The following is a 24941-nucleotide window of genomic DNA, read 5'->3' on the forward strand; positions in this document are numbered from 1 at the left end:
GACTTCATTCCTGACCTCATTTTGTTCAGATGAATTTTAGCTCGATCGAGTCTCTTTTCTTTTGTGAGGTCTGTTTTGGATATCATTGTAATAAGACTATAATTATAATGCTAGTCATTGTGAGGACGGTTTGGTATAGCCTTTCAAAATCAAGATAAATGATTCTTTTTCTTTCAGCAACAGTTGAATCCTGTAGTTTCTGAACACAGCATAGTCATGGTCATCATAAAACTATAATTAACAAATATAGGTGAAGAATTTATTATTTCGGCTAACAACTGGCATTATTTATTCTGAAAATATTTTCTTTGAAATTGTGCCATTTGTGTCTGTTTATTATGATTTTAGAAAGCTATGCTTTTCAATGTTCTTAAAACGTGCTCGATAAAATGTGAATAAAAGTGCAGTAATGCAGTTTATTTAAGCACCTCACATATTGTGGTTAAAAGCCCAACAGATTACCTGTCATACAAATATTTCGGGAGTAATGCCGGTTTCATGAAACCGTATGGTTTTTATAGCATCTCCAGTTACCAATACCAATGTTTCAATAGTAACAAATAATTAAATGAACCTGAGTAAGCCAATTCAAATTGAATCTATATGGGGTGAAATAGTCTGTGAGGTTTCTAATCATATCGATGATCATGATATACCAGTACCGGTACTAAAATAATTTATCGTTTCATGTTGCTTGCAATCACTGATTACAGTTCTACCCAATGATAGTAAATGTTGAAATCTTATACCGGCAGCTCATGATCCTTTCCTCCAAATAGGCAAAAGCACTTCACCTAATAGCTGATATTGTCATAATTCGTGTGAACTGGTAAATAGATTTCTTCTGGTATGGTAGCGATAATCATTTAGCACTCCAGATCCAGAGTCTTGGATCATAGATCATACCGGTAGCAGTAAAATTGGTTCACTTTTTATATTTATTGGAGACATTTGTAATGAGAGTAAATTGCAAAATAGCCTAAGAGTATCATATCCATGCATAAAAAAGTTTTTAAATAAGTGCCAGTGTGCCTAATTGTTATTTACTGGTCTACTTACTACCTGGAGTCGAAGAAGATTGACCAAACGGAAATTACAAAGCATCTTAATTGATTGTGAGATATGAGCAATTTAGCAATGGCACTTTAATGTTATAATATAAACATGTTACATTCAGTGTATAACATGTTTATATTATGTTTATATTACATTCAGTACAACACATCAGTGAAATATTTGACCGATGATGAGTAGGGATGCCCAAAGTAGAATTTCGAATCCTTGAGATTCGAATCCATCCAGATTCGAATCTAAAAACCACTTTTTTATCGGGTAATTGGATTTGGAAATAATACGGAGAAAAGAAAAAATTATAAAAAAAAAATTTTTTTTGAAAAAATATGCATGCAAGTCTTGCAACAAAGCAGACTTCCCACTTTTGCACAATTTAGCTGCAAAATACATGGCCATTCCAGCAACATCAGCTTCTTTGGAGCGATCGTTTTCAAGCGCTGGGCTGACTGTTGGAAAACTCAAAACAAGGCTGACAGGGCAGCATCTGGAGGAGATAAACGTTCTACATTGCAATTCATCACTGTTGTGAACGATTAAGAACTTGTTAAAATGATAGCTTTGCAAAGCTTCTTTTTCATGCCGTTATGTGTATTTTCTCAATAAAAAGAAAAGGTTAAAATTTACGGCGAGGATTCTAGAATAGGATTCGAAATTCTAAATCCGAAAATAAATTCTAGAATAATTCTAGAATAGGCAATTATTCTACTTTGGGCATCCCTAATGATGAGTGAAAGTGGTTCTCTTTTATGGTAGTCATTAACTCTGAAATATTTGTATTTTGAACTAATATTGAGCAAATTGGTAGCCAAGCACTACCTTTCAGTTGGAGATAAAGGAAATCTATGGAGCAACTTTTTTTCGAGAGCAACTTTGCCATGCAATAAAACGAAAAGGATAGAACTGTCATCTTATATTACTTTATCTCTAGTTAATATGGTTCATGAACAACCATAAAAAAGTTTTTTTTTTCCTTGTATCTCGTTTCCCACATGGGGTTTTCGGGGTTTGCCCAAAAACTTGAAAAAGTCCAATAACTCCTAAAATAATTGATTTAGACCAAAAACAATGCCATTTTTGGATTCTGCATCCTCAAAAATGGTGGAATAGACACTTCAACCATCGTTCTAGCTTGAGCATAGCTTCTAAAATCAAAAATTGGTTACACAGAAGAGTGCGCCACCTAGTGACGGTCCAAAATTCCAAAAGTCTCTAACTCGGTAACCGCTTGTCCGATTTTGAAAATTTTTTTTTTTGATGGACTTCAATTTTTGAGGGCTACAACATATGTTTGAACCATCTTATTCTGAAACCTAGTGGTTGCATCGATTTGTTGTATTATAATGGAATGGCTCTGTATCGGTTATTTTATTGTCATGTTCATTATGATGTCATATTCATATTCCCTTACGCTAACCCAATGCTGAAGTTTGATTGTGACGTAACGAAAGTGAAACCATTCGGAGAAAAGATCAAACGTGGCTTTCTCTCAGCAGGAATTGCCAGCGTGTGGCAGTTGCCGTAGCAACAACAATGCAGTAAGTACCGCCTTTTTTCAGCACAGCGTTGTTGCGGAATTGCTTTGTTCTGTCGGATACCTAGTGAGAGACATAGCGTAAAACAAGTTGCCCTGCAGTTGGTTGGATAATTCAGCGTTTAACAAAAACGAAAATAATTGTAACAAACACTTCACAAGTGTCACGAAAACAGGGTGGGCGAAACATATTTTGCCCACCCTCGTTTCACGGCAGGGTGGGCGCCGCCTAGGGATGGGCAAAATAGAAGAGTAAGCTATTCTAGAATTATTCTAGAATAATTTTTCGAATTTAGAATTTCGAATACCTATTCTAGAATAATTTTTTTCAATGTCAGAAAATGCCAAAAAGCTTAGTTTTTATTCTGGTTTTATTGAAGACACATAATGAAAAGTGGCAACTAAACGAAAAACAATAGTAACTGCCTAGGCGAGCATGTCTTTGTGGCAGTGAAGAATGTTTAAAGCTTCTAAATGCTCGCCAGTGAGCCACAATAGGGACGGTAGATACCGGGACGCGCAACTCCGTTGTTCCGCCAACATTAGAAGGGTCAATTGCCAATTTGACATTTTTTTCACGCTTTGTTGCTCGCTTGTTTTCAACTAAAAACCTTAAATTACTTTAAAACCAACTTCATTCTTCTTATATAACCTATAAAAATGTACATTATTTTGTAAATCAGAAAAAATCGTAACCCTTCTAGTGTTGCGGATAAGCCAAAAGCGGATGTAGTTGCGCATCCTGATATTCTACTGTCCCTAGCCGCAATCGCAGTTTTGATGCTGTTAATCCAGCACTCGAGAAGAGTCTTTCTAAGGATGCAGGTCGTGTAACGCAAAAACCCAGGTTTATTCTAAACTGCCGCTTAGGTTTTAACTTGATCTTTTATGTCAAATGCTGTTTGGCAACTGTCTTTTTTTTTTGACACGTTTTTGCTGAGACTTTATCTTGTCGTCGTCATGTGAGCCTCTGGGGCCGAGGGTCTATTCTTTTACCACCCCAGATTCATGATGTTCCCGGACTACACTGGAAGGCTACTCGAGAGCAGCCAGTCTTTGGTTTCATCATCCATGACGCCCAGACCTTCCACTCAGTTAGGTGGCTTGAAAATGGTGTAGTCATTGATGATGTGGTCTGCGGTCTGTTCCTCGGCACTACATTCACAAGAGGAGGAAGAGGCCATTCCCCATTGATGTATGGCTGAGCGGAAAAGTCTGATGCCTGTACGGAGACGGTTGAGGCGCAACCATGCCTGTCTTGGTAGTGTAAAACCGATGGGCTCGTGTCGGCGTCAGGGATGAACGAATAGATTCTGGTGGCAGTTTGAACTCCATTTATGGTCCACCTAAGCAGCCGCAGAGATGTCATGTACATCAGCTTTGTTGATAAGTTGAGCAGCTGGCACGAATGGGTGTCTTGATTTCAGTCGACAGGGGTGCTCATTTGGGAAGGCAGAGATCTTGTGGTGGAGAAGGTGGTTAGGCTCCAGTGCTCGTCGACCGAGGGACAGAGTGGCTTCTTTGCCACGAAGCTCAGTGGGTTGGATGCCAGCGAGAATGGGGAGATTGTCCAATGGTGTGGGACGCAGGCATCCGGTCACTGTGCGCAGGGCGCTGTTTATGGCAGTGTCGATGTTATGGCAGTGAGCACTGCGGCACCAAACAGGTGCACAGTACTCTGCTGAAGAGTAGACAAGGGCTAAGGCTGCTATACGCAAAGTGTCAGCCCTCGCCCCCCAGCTAGAGCCTGCCAGGCGCTTCAGTAGCGCAGCGTGAGAATTGCGGGATGTGAGTTTCTTGCGCAGTGACACCAAATGGTGGCGGTATGTGAGTGATCTGTCCAGTGTTACCCCAAGATATCTTGGTTCGGGGCACAAGAACAGAGATTTTCCGCTGTTCTGGACGTGTAGCTCACGATCTGCTTCCCGATTATGGAGGTGGAAAGCTGCTGCCACAGTTTTGGTTTCGCTGAGTTTCAGTCGCCAGCTCTGGAGATAGGCTGAGAGAGTTTTCATGTCCTGGCTCAAGGTGTCTTCTAGATTTTCCCACGACTTTGCAGAGTGGAGAACTGCCAGGTCGTCCGCACAAGCGTATTCCGCGAAGACCGCAGTTGGCAGGTCATGGGAGCAGATGTTGAAAAGAAGTGGAGTCAGGACCGATTCCTGTGGGATGCCGTTTTTCAGGCGCCCCAGTCCGCCCGGCCTTGAGCCACCGGTGGCGAGGGCGAAGCCCCGATTCCCGACAAGTTCCATAATCACATGTCGGTCAGGACAGATGGCCCGTTTCGGTGAGTCCGATTCGGTGAGTCCGATCCCTTAATGGCGGATTTTTAAAAAAAAAATTTTAAATTATTGGGTACCGTAGCCTAATTATCATTGTTGTTTGAGGGTTAGGGGTTTGGGGTTAGGGTTAGAGGTTAGGAACTCACCGAATAGTAGCAGACCCCGGTCAGGAAGCAGGCGAAGCAGCCCGCAAGCAAGGCTGCGATGCCACACAGCATCACAGGCAGCTACAAGATCCAGAAAGACAGCGCCGGCCTTCTTTTTTGCCTCAAAGCAATCCTCGATGTCTTGGGTTAAGAGTGTGACCCGATCTACGGTGGATTTTCCGCACCGAAACCCAGCTTGCTCTTTTGGAAGGAGCGGGTCGATGATTGGGTTGACGCGGGCATAGATCAGTCTTTTGAGGATCTTGAAAAGAACACAGGGGAGGGATATCGGACGATAACTCCTTGGGTCCTCTGGTGGCTTGTGAGGCATAGGGATCGCAACTACTAAAGCTCTTCTCCAGATTTTTGGGATTGTGAGGTGGTGCAGGCAGGAAGAGAGGAATCTACGTAACCAGGCCTTAAGGGCATGGCCAGCATGGAGCACAAGCTCAGGGCAGATCTTATCCGGCCCTGGAGACTTGTGTGGTGGCAAATTCCTCTGGAGTGAAGTCTCCAGAGATTGTTTCCTCTTTTTTTGGTGTTTCCACTCGCCACAGGGCAGATACTTCCTTGGCAACAAGGCGGGATGCCTTGCGGTCCTTTGTCTTGTAGGCCCCGCTCTGCACTAGCTGGGAAGCGATGGCATTAGCAGAAACAAGGCACTGACAAGGGGAGCTTGCTGAGCGCCCAGTGACGTTGTTGATGATACTCCATGCTTTGCGGCTTGAGTGTGAGAAGTCGATGGTTTGGACAGCTTCGTTCCATCGCTCAAGCTTCTTTGTGTCCAGCCGCTCAAGGAGTCTGGTGGTGGCGGTGTTAGAAGCATACGTGCCGACTTCCGGGGGGCCGGTGCCCCCTGTAAAGTTATGGCCCGGGGGGCAACAAAAATGGTTATTACATGTGGTGTTTCAAAGATAAAACACTTCGCGAAAGAGATTTAGATCATTTAAACGGACTTAAAAAATGCCGAAAGCGAAAAATAGCCTACGTTGCTTGCTCTTGCTGCGCAACAGCAGCTGATCGCATGGCTTTCTCATTTGGCATGAACATTTCAAAGTAGATGGTAGAGTAAGTTACGCTGCTGGAATAGTCACGCAACTATTCACTGCGATATTAAGTTAACCAGCTAAACTAAACGCGCTATTTTCAACGAGGTCTTCTCTTTGTGAGATCAATTATGATTCAACAGAACATATTGTTTTGTTCGCAATGTGTGAGAATTAAATCGAAAACCGATAAAAGAAAAGGTGCTTAATGGTTTTGGTCGCAGATATTGCCTGCATTAACAACGTCTCTTACCGCTATTATCACCTAGCTAACCTGACATCATTGTTTTATGCGGCGCTAAGGTTTGACATCGACTTCAACGATCATGGAATGTTATGTAATAAGAACGGTTATATCCTACACGCAAAAATTTAAAAAATTGATCTCTTAACCCTTTGAGGACCGTTGGTACATAATATGTGTACCATGAACTTTTTCTACGATGTCTAATCATTTTCTTGTAGTTATCAAAAAGTATTTGTCTCTAAACGTTTCTTAAATAGATAATCTACTTATAAAAAAAAAAATTTGGAAATTTTATTTTGTTTAAGCTTTGTTTTAACTGGTTTTGTTTGGTGAATTCGTCAGGGTTTGAAGCGGTAAACTTTGAAAGATCAACAAGACAAGAAAAAAATGTAAAAAAAATATAATTTTTATTCTACATCAATGTTTAGTGATTAATCTGACTTATCCCATCAGTAAAACCACAAAAAAAATTGAAAAAAATGTTGTTAGACAACGCTAAACTTTCGTGGTACACATATGTACCAAAGGTCCTGAAGGGTAAATTCTCTTAGTCTAATGGAGGGATATAGTGATGTGGGAAAAACATAAAAATTAAGACTATTGTTGTGAAATTTTAATGTAAATAACACGTAATATTTTAGGAATGTATTTTAGACCTACATGCAAAGGTAAATTTAACTGATAGCATTACTTCCGGTTGAAAATTTTCAATAATTTGGTGCGAATTATGTCAATAGGCCTACTGTACAAGCCTACTGAAAACAGTCCCACCTAACCGAATAACTTTACAGACTTTTTGAAGTTAGTTTTCATTTCGCAGAGTAGCGATGAGCCATGAATGTAGAAGTGTTAGCTGTAGAGTTAGGGTATTCAACAGGTTATAGGAAGTGCTAGTCCAGCCTAGGGCATCTCAAAATCACTTGAACCTAGTATGCAACGGCTAGGCTAGTCAAGACTAAGCTCAATACTAGTAAAGTTTGTCTCCAAAGTAATACTGTTGGTTTTTTTTAAATACAGCTTAGGAATATCAACTTTTCAACAAAGTTTGAAAGCATTTTTTCAAAATTTGGGGTAAAAACATGCTCAGAATGCACCAAATTTAATGCGATTTTTCAAATTTTTCTGGGAGGAGACCCCCCAGACCCCCCCGCGAAGTCGTTCGCCTTCGGCGAACTCAGTGGCGGGCTTCGCCCCCACTCCACTATTCATTGCAGCCCCACTGTTCACAAACAGCACCAGCCGCCACTGTGTAAAACCATACCAGCAATGATGCTAAACACATTACCCTTAAGGACCAATGGTACACATTTGCACCACAGCGTAACTTCTATTTGAAATAAAAAAAAAAAAATTTTTTTCAAATACCTCTTTAAAGTGATAAACCTGTAGTACAAATCATCAATATTTCAATAAAACATGTCTCAAAAGTTTATGGTCCTCAAAGGGTTAAAACAGCTCTTTCCGCTGTTTTGTCTCGTGAGCTTTGCATATTGCTCAACAAGAGCATAAAGTTTAGAATTGAAAAGAAAACATTAAATTTGAAAATTAAGTTTGAATCACTGCAAATAAACGTATTCAAAACTTTTATTTCAGCCAACGCCATTTCATACTCCGTAATCTACGTCGGCAATGATTTTTCCACAGCAAAAATGCGTTCATTTTGAAAACTGCCGTGCTGGAGACAACAGCTTGTCCGTGTACGAGTTGAACCTGCTTTTTTGAGGTGAAAATCACTTGCGAACATCTCAACCTATACTCGAGTATACTATATACGGTATTCGATAAAAGACTTTTGATAAAAAACAGAAGAGAAAACACTTCGTTGTTGTTAACGCTTTGAAGGTAAGTACTTAGCAAAACGAGTGAAATGAGTTTAATAAAACTGATAGCGAGTTTCCAGTTTCCACTCTGCGTGAAATCATGATTTTTAGCATTTTATTTCGATAACTTCACTGTATTGATCGCTGTTATTCACTCGCACAAAAAGGAAATGAATCGGCTTGTTTTCCAACTGTTCCAATTATGAGTTAACAGTATCAAAATTTTTACGACTAGGTGTACTGCATGCGTAAAACTAATCGTTTCAAGCAGCGGTTCTAATAAATTCGGTTTGCGACCTAGGTGTCAAAATAAACAAGACAGTGAGCTTAACCAAAGATTATTTTAATTGAGTAAAATAGCGTTATGGTTATGACGTCATCACCTTTCTCGCTCCCCAAGGTTTTTTGAAAAGTCGGCGCCTATGGTTAGAAGCAGCATCACTTGTGGCGCCTAGGTATGAGCAATAGAGAGCTTAACACTCAGAGTCCCAGCATGATGTATACCGTACTGTATAGCTGGTTCGATGGCCACGTGGTATTGTGGTCTTTGCCGCAGTTATTGGTATGCCTCGTCTGCGTTGCATGTTTCAGTCGATGGTAATTTTGCAGCAGACTCATTGGTCAGGAGGCTGTATTGATTCCAATTGGCTTTTTTGAAGTTCCATCGCTTCACCAGTGAACTCGGGACAGGAGCCACAAGTTTTGGGCTGATGATGAGGAACGGCAGGTGTTGGGACCGCAAGAACTTTTCAAGCACACGTCTGTCTGGAAGGGAGCTGTCGACACTCGCGAAGACCAACTCAGGGTTTGTCCCTGTTCCACAGCGGCTGGAGTGGAAACTGGCTGGTTCCTTTGAATTGCATAAGAGGGCAAGATTGTTTGTAAAGGCCCAGTCAGCCAGCAATTCTCCGTCGCTGTAGCCCCAGTCGATGTGCTGGAAGTTGAAATAGCCAGCGTAGAGACTGGGGGAGGGGAACGTTGGAAGGGATGGTGGCAACATTCGCGAGGGTGGGGGCCCGCAGATGTTGACGATGTTGTAGTCTGAGATGCAAATGCACACCCACTCAACCTCAGCATAAGCCGGAGATCGGTCGACAAAGGTCCACCCCAGACTCTCATGCACAAACGTGGCAATGCAATGCTTCCTGCTTAAGGTAGACCTGGCTAGTGGCTATGTTGAGCTGCAGAATGGTGGGGCGTCTGAACTTGTCCATTGCCCCTTGCAGCTGTGCCGTCCAGGTGGAGGCTCTTGGTTGACAAGTTTCGTTTGTCATCTTCTTGGGTGCAGATGTTACTCACAGGATGGGGCATGAGGAGCCACTTGTCATCCAGACTTTAAATCATCAACCTCTATTGTTAATCATGAAAAATGTTGTTTTGATGTAAAACACTTATTATATTTTAACGTACCCAGACAACAAAACTCGTCATTTTTACATTGATTCAACATCTGCAGACGTTGAATCAATGTAAAAATGACAGATTTTGCCGTCTGGGAAGGCACTAAAAGGTAAACACTGGATAAAATGCAAGAATGCAAAATAAACGATATTGTGAAATAAAATACAAAATTCTCTAAATAAACAGAAGAATCGGACATCTCTCCGTTATCATTTTTAATGTAAAAATTTATTTGTGGTCCCTTTGTCTGGAACAAATCCAAACTGTGTTAATGAAATTTCCGATTTTAGTTTTGGTCTCAATCTCATCATCATGATTCGGAGTAAGATCTTTGTTAGATGATTCACAAGGCTAATTGTCCTGTGGAGTGAGCATTCTGTTGCTCCGGTTTTCTTTGGTAAAGTTATGAATATGGAACGTACTATATCACTAGGGATGTTTCCGGTGTGATAAATATGATTTAAGATCTCAGTGGTTAGGTCTAAACCCCACTCATCTAAAGCTTCGATAATTTCAACTATAAAAGAAACGATATTATGGAATAAAATACAAAATTCTCTAAATAAACAGAAGGCGTCGTTGGATTTGGAATTTTGTAATAGTTGAGGATTTTAATATGGTATATTCTAACAAGCCTAAAAGCAGCCGGCGGCTGTAGTGCTTGAATGACCGCCTGTGCTACCTCCTCCGTCAGCCAAGTTTGGCCGCCGGTTTCTTCTAGCAAATTATTTAATTTCGCAATAGAAAGATTGTGGATTAAATGTCGAAAATATGTAGTATCAAAAAGTAACGCAGAATTAGGTCAGCGCATCATAGTCACCACTGTTGTATTGAATTTATCCAGCTGCGATCACCAGCACTGTAAGTCTTGTTTGCAATTCCCAATGTTTATTTTAACGAAGTGTTAATCCGAAGTGCTAATTTACATCGGCTGGCAATATTGTGGTTTTTATATCGATTTAATGTTGTCGGACATTGAATCGTTGTTAAAAAGGAGAACTAGGTTAGTTGACATCCCTGGGTAAAACACGTGTCTTCATAGTTGAGAACGCTGTGGGTTAGTGACTTCACACCCTCAATGGTGACATCATAACGGAATAAATGGTCAGGTTTTATGAAAGGCGATATGCAGTTGAAACAATTTACTGAGTGGCGAGCAGTTAACACTTTAGCTGCCAGCGTTTTGAAAAAGTGAGAGGAGTTCTCCTTTTTCTCTTGTTGCCATGGTAATGGAAAAACAGGTTGCCAAACCATTGAAACGCACTTTGAAATTTGGGAGCAAATCGGTGTTGCAATTGATCGTCAAAATAACCATTGCATTTACAAGCGCGCCAGTCTGCAAAACAGTTTTTTTTTGCATTGAATCAACCTGTTCAGACGTGAAATCAATGTAAAGAAAAACGATAGGCCGAGTGATTCAACGTATTCAAACATTGAATCAATGTAAATACGAACCGTTAGGCTAATTCGGTTCTTTGAACAAATCGAATGGCTTTTGTAAATATTTCTCAGTGGCAACTTATACCTGTTCAGCAAAAGTTCCTTTTTTACACGATTTCAACGTCTGGCGACGTTGAAATGATGTAAAAATGACAATTTTTGCTGGCCGGTAGCTAGGCTACTGTACGGTACCGAAGTTTAACTTAACCAACTAGGCGATTGCAATCATATTTCCTTTCGATGAAACCTATAGGCTACCACGTTTGGTTTGCCTTTACAGTACATTCAAAAGTTTTGTTGTCATCACAGCATAGTCATGGCCTATATTCATAAAAAAATGCTTGCTTGGATTTTTTTAGCGACTAGGGTTAGATAGCCTACAGGACTTCTAGCTAGTACCAGTAAGCAGTTTAGTCTAGTGACTCTAAATGAATAGGTAAATTAGTCTAAACCTTAAAAAATAATAGAATATTTCAATTACCTTGCTGCATAAAAAGTAAGCTCTTTTACATGACCTATGTGCATTGATCAATATACTAGTAGCCTGGCATCATGATCCCAGTCTAAGAATCTCTAGACCTCGAAGCCATTGCTAAATTTCAAGCTTTGTTCACACTGATTGGTGTTTTGACTTTTATTTAATTTTAGGAATTTGGCGGGGAAATGGGTTAAAAATCGTTTTTTTTGGTTTAAAATTGAAGCAACCTGTCAGGCCCCCAGACTGGCAACACATTAGGATTTTTGGGGCATTGTGACGTCATGTGACGTTAAATTACATCACAATTGCACGAGCTAACTCGTTTCCAGCAGCAGAACTGTTAAAACAATTTAGGGTCGTTAGATGGTCCCGCAATACCGGATTACAATCCCGATAAAGCATTTAATGCGTGGTACAACGATTCTATTGCAGGACGTCGCCCAGACTTCAACAACGCTAACAACGCATTTTAACATTGTTGCAAGTTTAATGCTATTTACTTGTGCTATCGTTATTGTATTTTGGCCTCCAAGCACACAGATTTGGCCGCCGAGAAGGAGCTCTCGTTAGGCCACGATGGCTGCTGGAAAAAAACACGAGTTTTAAGGCCTGTTCTAAGTTTGCATACAGACGGCGACGTAGAATACATGTCGACTTTATGTGAGCAAACATTTCAATTTAATAGTTCAAACATTTTGCGCTAAATTTCATTTCAATTTATTTTTCTTTGTCGCAATGCAAAAGTAACGATATTGTGGAATAAAATACAAAATACAATTCAAAACTGTAGCCGAATAGGGAACTCGCCAAATCGGACTAGCCGAAACGGGCCATTCCGCACTTGAGGTGAGTAAACTCTAACAATTTTTTTTACTTTTTTTACTAATTGTACCACTTTGCATGCGGTAAGGGGACAAGATCGAATTACTAAATATAAAATGCACAATGATTCCTGATTTTCTTTGCTACATTACAGAAAATTTTTTGGCAATATCAAATTAAAGTACAACTTTCCACGGGTCAAACAATAAAAAAATATTACTTATTAGCAACAAAATGTTTGTAAAAACACAAATCTTACAACGTACTTTTAATGATGCAGCATTTTCAACTTCATCATTTTTTTCTGACCATTCTTCCGATACACCAGTGATGGACGAATTTGATGAAGATCTGAAAAGACAACTTATTGCAGAAGATCTTAACACGACATGGGGTTCAATAAAAAAAATAATAATCACGAATCCATAAGTAATCTCACTACGAGTTTTTGTGGCTTTTTTCTGGCAAACCTCCATCTGGCAACCTAGCACAATGTTTCCCAAACGGGTCCACGTCTTTTAGGCGCAGACAGTTAGGCAACGGTCAAACATGCGCACACTCTGTGGCATCTGGATATTTTGGTGCGGAGCACTATGGTGCCCGTTCAATTAGGTGCTATTCCTAGTAATGTCTGCAGATTGTATCAGCTTGGCAGGAAGGGCAATGCTTTTCACACAAAATGTTATATTGAACAAAAAAATATGTTGTTTTGTTAATGCACGATTGAGCGTGTGGAGTTGAGGTGTGACACAACGCTCTACTACTCTTGACTTGATATTAGCACATCTCCACAGGACATTTTCTATGCATCCTGAACACAGGTTGCAGCCAGATGGAACCTTACTTAATCTGTTATCTTTCGCAATTACTTCTACTCGAAACGGATTGGTCAATGGTCATGTGGCAAGTACGTATGAAACAACGTTCTAGTACATGAATACATTTCTATAGGTTACATGAACCCTGGCTACAAGTTGCAAGCATAATGGTGCGACTTTGCTCGTTATTAAACCTAGTCGGGTTTTGACGGAAAACTAAGTTACTCTTCACTCAAGCCTATCACCCGCTTTAATATAGGCTACGGTATATTTTTTACTGATGTTTAATGTAGTTATTAATTGACTCACTAAAAGTGAACTCAGTCATGTTCGGAAACTTGAAACCTGGACTAAAACAAATAAATGCCAAACACGCGTAATCGCGTATTAAAACACAACATATTTTTCTGTTCAATATAACATTTTGTGTGAAAAGCATTGCCGGTTTGAGCAGCTTCACTCACGGAAGCCATGACATATTGTTCTGTTGAATATAACATTTTGTGTGAAAAGCATTGCCCTACCTGCAAAGCTGATACAATCTGCAGACTTTATTAGGAATAACACCTAAATGAACGAGCACCACAGTGCTCCGCACCTAAATATCCAGACGCCACAGTGTGAGCGGCTGCACGCCTACTTGACCGGCACCTAACTGTCTGCGCCTAAAACGCTTGCTCCCCAGATAACGTTTGTAGAAGGGCAATGCTGACCTGCAGATTATTCTGGCAATTTGGATATCTCCTTCGAAATGACTTTCGAAACACGCTTTTACTTCCACAAATGTACCTTCACACGGAATGGCCCGTTTCGGCAAGTCCGATTTGGCTAATCTGGTTCGGCTAGTCCGATTCGGCAAGTTCCCTATTCGGCGAGTTTTTGAAACTTTATTTTTTAAAAGGAATTATCGGGTACAGTAGCCAAACTGTTTTCACATCGTTTTAACGTCGCTGAACGTGCAGAAAGGAATAAAAATAAAATGTTTGAACTATTAAATTAAAATTCGTCATGTCAGTTCAGTTGAGTTGTTTTTATTTCTGACCATCATATCAAAAACAATACACGTCAACATAGCAAAGGTAGAAGCGACAAAACGCGAACGTTAAAACGTGCTTGAATTCGTCATGTCCGTTCAGTTGTTTTTAAGGTAGAAGCGACAAAACGCAAACGTTAAAACGTGCTTGTGACCGAAGTAAGTTTACAAAAAAAAATCATGTTTATATCTATAAGTTAGTACTTTTGAATAGTTAAAATGATTAGTTTGGATCAACAAATGTGTGACCTACAGCTTGGATTGAAAGGAAATTATCGGGTACCGTAACCTAGTTATCCCTACCAGCAAAAATTTGTTCCAAGAACCCAGTTAGCCTAACACTAACAGTTCATTTTTACATTGTAGTAACAGAATAAAAGGCTAACCAAATGTGTGGCCTATCGTTTTAATGTCGCTGAACGTTGAAATCGTGTAGAAAAGAGAACTTTGATGATTAGGATACGTTGCAAGCCTTAAAGCAGCCGGCAGCGAAATATTTTTTCCCACGAGATTTTTGTCTCATTTACATATTTTGGTAAAAGTTTGTATTAAAACCGTGTAAATTCAGCGTTTTCTCGTTGGCACGGTTGGTTCAGTGGTTCCATCCTTGCCTAGTGATTGTGAGAACGAGGGTTCGACGCCCGTCAAAGTCAAACTTTTTTTTCTTTAAAATAATTTTTGCGGTGCACAAGAGCTTTTCAAAAAAGTAGGGTTAGGGAAAGCTTATATTTTATTATCATTGCAGAATTTCATTGGCAAATAGTTATTTCGCAATCTGAATCAACCAATCTCTCAAAACACTTTCGGAAAATCTTACTTTTAGAGTGACTAGAATCAATGAGACAAAAATCTCGTGGGAAAAAAATTTTTGCCAGCCGGCAGTGGCCGCTAAGTAGTGTTTGAATGACCGCCTGTGCTACCTCCTCCGTCAGCCAAGTTTGGCCGCCGGTTTCTTCTAGCCAATTATTTAATTTTGCAATAGAATGATCGTGGATTAAATGTCGAAAATATGTAGTATCAAAGAGTGACGCAGAATTAGGTCAGCGCATCATAGTCACTACTGTTGTATTGAATTTATCCAGCTGCGATCACCAGCGCTGTAAGTCTTGTTTGCATTTCCCAATGTTTATTTTAACAAAGTGTTAATCCGAAGTGCTAATTACATCGGCTGGCAATTGTCCTTTACATTGAATCGTTGTTAAAAAGGAGAACTAGGTTAGTTGACATCCCTGGGTAAAATACGTGTCTTCATAGTTGAGAACGACATTGGGTTAGTGACTTCACAGTTCACACCCTCAATGGTGACATCATAACGAAATAAATGGTCAGGTTTTATGAAAGGCAGTATGCAGTTGAAACAATTTACTGAGCGGCAAGCAGTTAAAACAATTTAGGGTCGTAGATGGTCCCGCAATACCGGATTACAATCCCGATAATAAAGCATTTAATGCGTGGTACACAACGATTCTATTGCAGGACGTCGCCCAGACTTCAACAACGCTAAGTGATCATTTTAACATTGTTGAAAGTTTAATGCTATTTACTTGTGCTATCGTTATTGTATTTTGGCCTCCAAACACGCAGATTTGGCCGCCGAGAAGGAGCTCTCGGTAGGCCACAATGGCTGCCGGAAAAAAACAAGAGTTTTAAGGCATGCGTTAAAACTGAGAAACATTCACAGAAGCCCTTCGATACGTTGCATTTTTAAGATGATGCATTTTTAAGATAATGTATGCAGACGTTGAATCAATGTATGAACTGTTAGGCTAAATGGGTTCTTGGAACAAATCGAAGGGCTTCTGTGAATGTTTCCTAGTTTCAACGTATCCTAGTCAGCAAAGTTCTCTTTTCTACATGATTTCAAGGTTTAGCTACGTTAAAACAATGTAAAAACGGCAATTTCTGCTGGTCGGGATAACTAGGCTACGGTACCCGATAATTTCCTTTCAATCCAAGCTGTAGGCCACACATTTGTTGATCCAAACTAATCATTTTAACTATTCAAAAGTACTAACTTATAGACAATGAACATGATTTTTTTTTTTGTAACATTTTCTTTTCTTTATTTTCCCTTTATTTCTTAAATTTTTCTGAAGATGTTGTGACCGTGCCAAATTTCTTTCAACTCAATAACTTACTTCGGTCACAAGCACGTTTTAACGTTCGCGTTTTGTCGCTTCTTCCTTTTTCTACACCTTTGCTATGTTGACGTGAATTGTTTTTGATATCATAATCAAAAATAGAAACAACTGAACTGACATGACGAATTCAAGCACGTTTTAACATTCGCATTTTGTCACTTCTACCTTTGCTATGTTGACGTGTATTGTTTTTCATATGATGGTCAGAAATAAAAACAACTCAACTGAACTGACATAAGGAATTTTAATTTAATAGTTCAAACATTTTATTTTTATTCCTTTCTGCACGATTTCAACGTTTAATGATGTAAAAACGGCAATTATAATTAGGCTACGGTACCCGATAATTCCCTTTCAAAAATAAAATTTCAAAAACTTGCCGAATAGGGCACTTGCCGAAAAGTAGCAGACCCACCTTCACAGATAGGTGTAAAAGAAATAGCACAAAACTGTGGGAACTCACGGAGTCACGGACAAGGGTGATGATCCTACTATAATAGTGGTTTTCAACCTGGGGGTGGCAACCGCCACATGGGTCATTTGCCTTTTCTCTGGGGGTCGCGAAGATGAACAATAAAAATGTAAGAGATTTAAGCAGAAAAATAGACTAATTATTATCTTACTAGAATGATAGTTAGAACTAGAGTTATGCGCCATTGCTGATATTTCTAGAATGCCAATCACTATTACGAGAATGCTAATTATGCATCACAAAGGTTTTTTACCATGAAAACAAAAATTTACTGCTGATTACTACATTCATTCATAGCTCGTCACGCCAGTGTCGGAGCCAGGTAAGAGCATTGTTTGTGATGCTTTTGAGGTCGTTGTCATCACATGAAGGGCTAAGGGGGCAGTTGGTGAGGATGTGCTTCATCATCTGATTGTCTAGGCCGCAGTCACATGTAGGGTCAGGAGTCATCTTCCATCGGAACAGGTTGTTTTTATTTCTCACGACTCCACAGCGGGCTCTATTTAGGCAGCACCACTCTCTTCTCTCAAGGGTGGGAGTTTGTTGAAGACTTTCGGAAGGACTTGGGATGGCAGGATGTTGTGTCCTATCAGGCTCAGAGGTCCACATTTCTAATCGTGCAGCTGCCGCGCTTGTTTGTTCCAATGGGCCAACTTTGATGAAGCTCTTGCGTGACTTGAGTCTTGTTGGAATACGTTTGTGTTCATAGAGAGGGTGGCGTTGGTCGGATATTAGTTTTACTCTTTCCTTTTTGTAGCGACTTCTCTTCGGATATGATGTGGAGCTATAGTTGCTAAGTTATAGAGGTCGGAGATTGGTGTTGGACGGAGTGTGGCAGATATGATTTTGCATGCTTGGTTTAATTTGAAGTCAACTACTTTAGTGTGGCTTGACTTAGCCCATACTGGAGCGCAGTATTCAGCGGTCGAATAACAAAGAGCCAGTGCTGTTTGCGTCAGTGTGTGCTCATCTGCTCCCCAGTTTGAGTTTCCCAGCTTTTGCAAAAGGTTATTGCAAGCAGATAATTTTTTCTTGAGTTTCAATAGGTGTGCCTTATAGGATAGGGTCCTGTCCAGTGTTATGCCAAGATATAAAGGAAAGGGGGCTGTATTGTAATGCAGTGTTTTCCTAATTGATGATAAGTTTTTGGCTAGCCTTATGATTGTTCAAGTGAAAGCATGTTACTTGGGTATTGGAAGGGTTTGCATTTAAACTCCAGTACTTGTAGTAGGTGGAATACTCGGAGAGTGCTCCAGTTAAAGTCTTTTCTATCACCGAGTAGTTTTTTGATTGGGTAGCTAGGCAGAGGCCGTCGGCATAAATGAAACGACGTACGTTGGGAGGTTTTGGTTGATCGTTGGTGTATATGTTAAATAAGATAGGTGCAAGCACAAAGCCTTGGGGCGGGTCATTATGTTGGGTTCTCCAGCGGCTTTTGCGACCATTCATCTCAACAAAAAATCGTCTATTTGTAAGAAGTGATTGTGGGGTTCTTGATGACTTGATCCAGTTTAAGAAGCAAGGCCCTATGGTTAATGGTATCATAAGCGGCAGATAGGTCTACGAAGACGGTTCCAGTGGCGAGTTTCTGTTCGAATTCATCCTCTAAATATTGAGTTAGGTTTAAAACTTGACCGCAGCAGGAGCGCCCTGGTCGAAAACCTGCCTGGTCATGTATGAGTTGGTCGTCTACTTGCATTGAGATCCTACTTAGTATGAGGCGTTCGTATACTTTCATGAGGATGCATGAAAGTGATATTGGTCTATAATTCTTTGGGAAAGAGGGATCTTTTTGGGGTTTCAAAAGAGCTACTACTTTTGCTTTTCTCCAGATCTTCGGGATTGTTGCACTGGCCAGACAATTGTTGAAGAATTTTAAGAGCCAGGATTTAGTTTTTGTACCAAAATGGAGTATCTGTTCAGTAGTGATTCCATCTAGGGCAGTTGCTTTACCACTTTTCAAGTGTTTAAAGGCTACCTGGAGGTCTGCTGGTGTGAAAAGTTGATCGTTGGTTTCCCTTTCTAGTAAAGTATCGTTTTTGTGCCTGGTGGGTTTGTGGTATCGGTGCTTGGCTTTGGTCTTTCCATTAAGGAGCAGTTGGTGGGCGACTTGGTTTGGTGTGACTGCTGCGAGGTTATTTTGCAGTTGGTTATCAGAATTTATCTTTTTTATGGTAGCCCATGCTTTCTTGCTATTATGGCGAAGGTCAGTTGACTCTATCATTTCTCTCCAGCGCGTTTTTCTTTCTTCATCGAGTTTGTTGAGGACTGTTTCGCCAAGGCGCAGAGTTTCTTGGCTGAAAGGATCCTGGTTGTATTGGTTCAGGTATTCTTCATACACTTCTTTTCTTTCAGTTGTGAGACCAGGTATGTATTCTTTGCGGCTTCCTCTTGGTATGATCTGTTTTGAGACCTTCCAAACCAGTTTTTGAACAACAGCGTATGATTGGGGTGTGGGGTGTATATTGTCGATTTCTGCGTCTAATACTTGTGTAAAGTTGTCCCAGTTAGCTTTGCGGAAATAGAACCGTGGCAGTGGTTTGGAGATTCGGGGCTGAATTACTGGGTTTATGTTGATGCATACTGGGAGGTGTTGGGACTTGGGTACGGGTTCGAGGATTGTTCTTTTAAAGGAGTTGATGTATTTTGAGCTAACAAATGCAAGGTCGGGATTATAGCCTTTCTTCCAACAGGCACTGTGGGAGGTTGGTTTGTCTTTCGACGAGTAGAGCAAGGAAAGATTATTGTTGGAGGCCCACAGTTCGACCAGTTCTCCATCTTTATTGCTGCTGCTGTATCCCCAGGCAATGTTGTGGCTGGTAAAGTCCCCTATTATGAGGCACGGTTTGCTGTTGTCGATCCAGATGTTATTTGGCCAGGAAAAAGATTCTGTGGGGGGTTTATATATCGAGAAGATTTCCAGTGATTTAGTTTTTATGTGCAAAATTTCTAAAGCACCTGTTGTTAGGTTGGCTGATCCGAGTATCGCTGATTTCTCGCTGCAGAATATGGCACTACCATGGGTTTGGGGCTGGGAAATTGAATGGCTAAGTAGGCTAGTCTAGAGATGTACCGATACCAATATTTTGGCCGATACCAATCCCGATATCACTTTTTTAGGCCGATACCGATACTAATACCGATACTTTGGCCGATACTTTGGTGTTACAAAAAGAAGCAATTTTGGTCATTGCAAGGAATTATATCAAATGCTAAGTTTTACCTTATTTGCATTATGTTGATGCATACTGGGAGGTGTTGGGACTTGGGTACGGGTTCGAGGATTGTTCTTTTAAAGGAGTTGATGTATTTTGAGCTAACAAATGCAAGGTCGGGATTATAGCCTTTCTTCCAACAGGCACTGTGGGAGGTTGGTTTGTCTTTCGACGAGTAGAGCAAGGAATGTTGTGAATCTTGGAAAAGGTGAATCTTGAAAAAACAAAAGTGATGGTGAGTGGAGCAGAAGGAACAGTTGTTGAGAGCAAAGTAGATCCCTGTGGAATATGTGGCAAGAGAGTGATGAGAAATTCAATGCAATGCAAGGAATGTGGAAAGTGGGTACATGCAAGATGTGCTAATGTCAAGAGAGCCGCAACAAGATTGGCGAAGTGTTTTGTTTGTGGGAAATGCAGTAAAGGAAGGAATGAAGTGGAAGGCCATGATGATGAGTTCTGCCATGGCATCGAAACAGTGACAGACTTCTGTTATCTGGGTGATCGGATAAATGGAAGTGGTGGATGTGAAGCAGCGGTGACAACAAGGGCAAGATTGGGCTGGGCAAAGTTCAGGGAATGTGGGGAAATGTTGTATGGCAGAAAATTCTCACTAAGGATGAAAGGGAAAGTATATCGGAGCTGTGTGCGGCCTGCAATGCTATATGGTAGCGAGACATGGATATTGAGAGAGAGTGAACTGGCAATCCTGAGAAGAACGGAAAGGTCAATGGTGAGAGCAATGTGTGGGGTGAAAACGAGAAGGGAAAAAAGGACTGAAGAATTGTTGGATATGCTAGAGATGAGAGAGACCATAGACCAACTGGCAAGGGCAAATGGAGTAAGATGGTATGGACATGTGATAAGGAGGGAGGAAGGAAGTTTTCTTAGAAAGGCACTAGATCTAAAGGTGGATGGGAAGAGGAAACGCGGTCGTCCAAGAAGAACGTGGAAACAACAAGTGAAGGATGAATTTAAAAAAGTCGGACTGAAGGAGGAAGATGCAAGGGACAGGGTGAAATGGAGAAAAGGGATTAAAACAATTGCTGCGCGGAAACAATCGGCCACCCCCACTAGTGGGGAACAAACCGACGATGGATTATGATGATGAATTAAAAAAAGCTTTCAATTGGCATAATTTATTAAAGATTCAAGAATCCAATCCCAACCGCACATTTTGTGTCATAACAGTAGGTTTTAGTAATGAAAGGCCACCATAATTGAGGACTGGGGTATAACTATAAGGGAAGAAACATTACATCATAATTGGGGTTTCTGAAAAATTAAATAAAGTGTTTGCGCAAACTCTCCAAATAGGCTATCATAATTGATAATAAGATGTCAAATGTAAACCAAGTGATTTGTGTAGTCGTACAAAAACTATTCAAGAAGTAATGTGCAACCTAAGGGCGCTTGTCATTTGGTTGAAAAGCTTTTGCCAGGCCAAGACCACCCAGGCAGCAAAAATGCACAATCCCGTATCGCCCCCACGCTGCTAAAGGTCCAAAAAACCTGTGCAACCCGGCTCCACCGGTCCGCGACCCAACTTCCACCCCTCGCTGCAACAAACCCACCGACCTCAATCAATGCCACGGCAGAACAAGCAGGCCCAAAACGAAAGCAATGGGACCACAAATCCTCACCAAACCGATCAAAACGATCCTGCCGCGCCCAACACGACAACCCCACCGCGAAGAAAGGAGGGCCTCCAGCACAAGGCTGAGCATCCACCAGCACAGCTAGCAGCCGTGACCACCTGGGTTTTTTTTTCGGTCATTTATCGGTCATTGACCGATTTTTTAGCAAAATGTCCGAAAAAAATATAGTCAATTCGGTCAAAATGTCCGAAAAATATATAGTCAAATCGGGTGTTGCAAGGTTGAGTTTCGCTAATGAACGTTGAAGAAAGTTTTCTCAGATAAAACATGACAACGTTTCTCAGCGAAACTTAATGTTGTAGCTCATAGGCACCTAACTATTTTTTTGGCCGTGGGTGCGAAAACGTGTTTCATCAGCAGCAACGTAAATTCAGCAAAATGTCACGCAGATGGATGACGTAATTATGTCGTCACACTAGGATTGCTTTTCAGGCCTCGAAATTCCGGCGGTCATGGCGGACATGACCTCCGGAATGACCTCGTATGTCTGCCGAAGCCGACTCATTGGTCGGTCATAAATGACCGCCGCAAAATTCTTGACAAAAATAGAGCTAATGCAACTAAAAGATATTTTAAATTTGAATTGTTACAATTGTTTGTTTAACGTGAACAAATACGGAGCTGAAACAATAATAGTACATACAGTACAGGCTATTGCTTTAAAGATCACATTCAGTGGCGTACGCAGGATTTTGTCAAGGGGGGGGCCATTGACAGTAGCGTATAGCCATAAATTTGTAAAGGGAGGGGTTTGACAAGGGCGGGCGAAGCCCAACAGCGTTTTTGCCTGAGAGGACACCCAGCGGCGAGGGGTCTGGGGGGCCTCCCCCAGACCCCCCAGAATTTTGAAAAATTACTTTGAATTTGGTGCATTCTGAGAGCATTTTCAACAAAAATGTGGGTATGAATATTCCTGTAAAATGGTGCTGTCAGGTGGCATAGCAAAAGGATAAGATCATGTTTTCTTCGGCATTTTTCGGAAATAAAGCTAAGTCTCTATGTTTTCTTGTTGCTAATTCCTGGCTGAGATGTTTGAATGTTTGGTATTGGCAAAACTCGCTCTTTTAATGCAGTTTTGTTTAAAATTAAGCAAGTTTTTTTTAGACTGAAAGCATCATTCCCAAGCATAAAGAGACTGAAGGCATGATTTTCAATATCGTGATGTCACTCGCGTGCCAAAGGGGGGGTTGTAACCCCCAAACTCCCCCTGGCTACGCCACTGGCCATTGATATCCCAGACGTCTTCATGATATCCCAGTATGGTTTTAGTTTAGACTTTATCCATTTTTTTCTCACTATAATAGGCTTACAGAACACTATGCTACATTGGCATACCTGGGGTGGGGTTGGTGGATTGGGCCATGTATTTCGTATTAGCTTAGTCTATAGAACAACATTGTTAATTGCTCTGACAGTGCAATCCAAAACATATTAAATGCCTTAATCTACGTCGTTAACTACTAAAACATTTTTAAGGGGGGGGGCCATGGCCCAATGGCCCCCCCTGCGTACGCTAGTGATCACATTAGAGTGGCGTGGTTAACGAGCTGATGGCACAAGTAGCCATTTTTACATCATTTCAACGCCTTGCAATATTGCCTTGAAATAAAGTTGTCTGAACTTTTTGGTAGGATATGTATTCTAATTTTAACAATGAGGATTATTGCGTTACATTGATCGTTTGTTAAAAAGAAACGTCACAGAGAAGCAAGTCTCAGCTGGGTTCCGCACGTGCTTAGGCGCATGTGGCGACCTTATTCACGCTGATACTGATAGAAAAAGAATTTCTGCACGGAAGGGAGCATGTTAGACTAACACTATTGTGTTAGTTAGTTAACACTAACACTATTGAGGGCTTACACAATTGATATTGAGTCACTGATGCGCGTTTGTCTGGACGGTCCTAAGCTGGAGATTTACGACCCTGCGCTGGCAGTAATCGCTGGGCACACTGATTCTATAACGCGAAAACCACGGAATAAGTGATCGTAGTTGTTTTTGTAATAAAGAAATTTGGATTGTTGTTTTCGATTGAGTTTATTGCGTCGTTACACGACTGTCATTACCGCACTGATTTATTTGCAAGCAATCTGCTCCAGTATACTTCAGGGTCGGTTAATTAAGCCATTAACCATTGTTTGTTTGTCATATCTTTATCCTGCATTGCGGGAAAGCGGACTTGAGCGCTGTGCATCGGTGTACGCCTTCCGACGTACCCCTGACCCATGCTGCAGTCGACGACAATGTCTGTTTCCGGTTGTCTACTCTACTTATGACTTAAATTTGGTACTACCCATTACTCGAAATCGATCACTGCGTAGAGGCAATTATCGTTAAGTTTCTTGCCCAGAGAAACAACAGCAAGTGCGGGTGGCTGGAGTCGAACATGCAGGCTCTCGACTGCGAGCCCAACGCGCTAACCACTCGGCCACTGCTGCGGACATTGCAGAGTTATTCTGTTGTAGAAAATCTTCTTCTACAAACACGACTACACAATACAGTAGTGTGATTTTGCGCAAAATCTACATGCAAAAAATATGTCCGGTTGAGATATTAAATGTCCGCTGAAAGGGCCAGTCCGGTAGGACATGCTTGACCGCCGGAAAAAAAATACAAATTTTGAGGCCTGCTTTTATTGCCACACTCGGAGTTATCGCTACGTTCGACCTACCGTTAATTATTATAAACAAAACTCGACCACTTCGGTTAAGCAAACACATGCCATGCGTCTGCATAAACTAGCGGTTGATGGACTGCGACTCTTTAAGCTAAGCCCAACATAAAGTTTAGCAACGAATTAGATTTATTACCATGAAACAAGAGACGAAAAGGTATACTGTAAATGGAATGACAATGTCTTGAAAATGGAATGCAAATACTAACTTGATTAGCTCTTGAAAAATAGTTACGGAGAGACGTTTGATTATAGCTCCCTTTTCACTACAATATCGCAACTTATGACTGACCTGCTTTCAACTTTATGGCTGACCTGTTTTCGTGTTGCAGATGAAACAAAAAATGCGCATATTCCCCGCCTTTGATCAGGTTTCTTTGGCAACGGTCGTGTGTGCGCCATGCAGTTTGAACGAGTCCGTTGTTGCGTTGATTATTCCGCATGTGCGCAATGCGGTTTGTAGCCTACAAGCCCTTGTTGCGTTGATTGGTGGTGCCGAGACTTCAAGTTCATTTTCACAGCGAGCGGTTCACTGCCGCGACAATTCACTGCAGAGGTTTCGACTTTCGAAAGCAACATCGAGTCTGTTTGCAAGCGCATAAAGCTGAACGCACGCTCCGTCTACGTAGCAAATTATGTTGTTTTT

The 24941-nt window shown here is 41.0% G+C and overlaps 1 protein-coding gene across 6 annotated transcripts in view; it reads right to left on the bottom strand.

Annotated features, from left to right (window-relative positions):
* The window catches only part of LOC145764953 (transmembrane and coiled-coil domains protein 1-like), a 183537-nt gene that overhangs the window by 127887 nt on the left and 30709 nt on the right, over nucleotides 1-24941 (bottom strand). For 3 of the 6 annotated variants that reach the window (XM_082576667.1, XM_082576664.1, XM_082576663.1), the window contains one exon: nucleotides 12554-12638. The exons of 1 other annotated variant lie outside the window; for it this stretch is intronic. Coding sequence is in view for 4 of the 5 variants with exons in the window: in XM_082576664.1 (XP_082432790.1) it covers nucleotides 12554-12638 (85 nt within the window). In the remaining variant the exon portion in view is untranslated. Of the gene's footprint in view, nucleotides 1-12553; nucleotides 12639-19974; nucleotides 20181-24941 lie in introns of all 6 variants that reach the window. 2 more of the 6 variants (XM_082576668.1, XM_082576662.1) reach the window with 1 other exon arrangement.

Source organism: Aplidium turbinatum, chromosome 2 (genome assembly GCF_918807975.1).
Source record: "Aplidium turbinatum chromosome 2, kaAplTurb1.1, whole genome shotgun sequence".
In the NCBI taxonomy this organism is placed as follows: domain Eukaryota; kingdom Metazoa; phylum Chordata; class Ascidiacea; order Aplousobranchia; family Polyclinidae; genus Aplidium; species Aplidium turbinatum.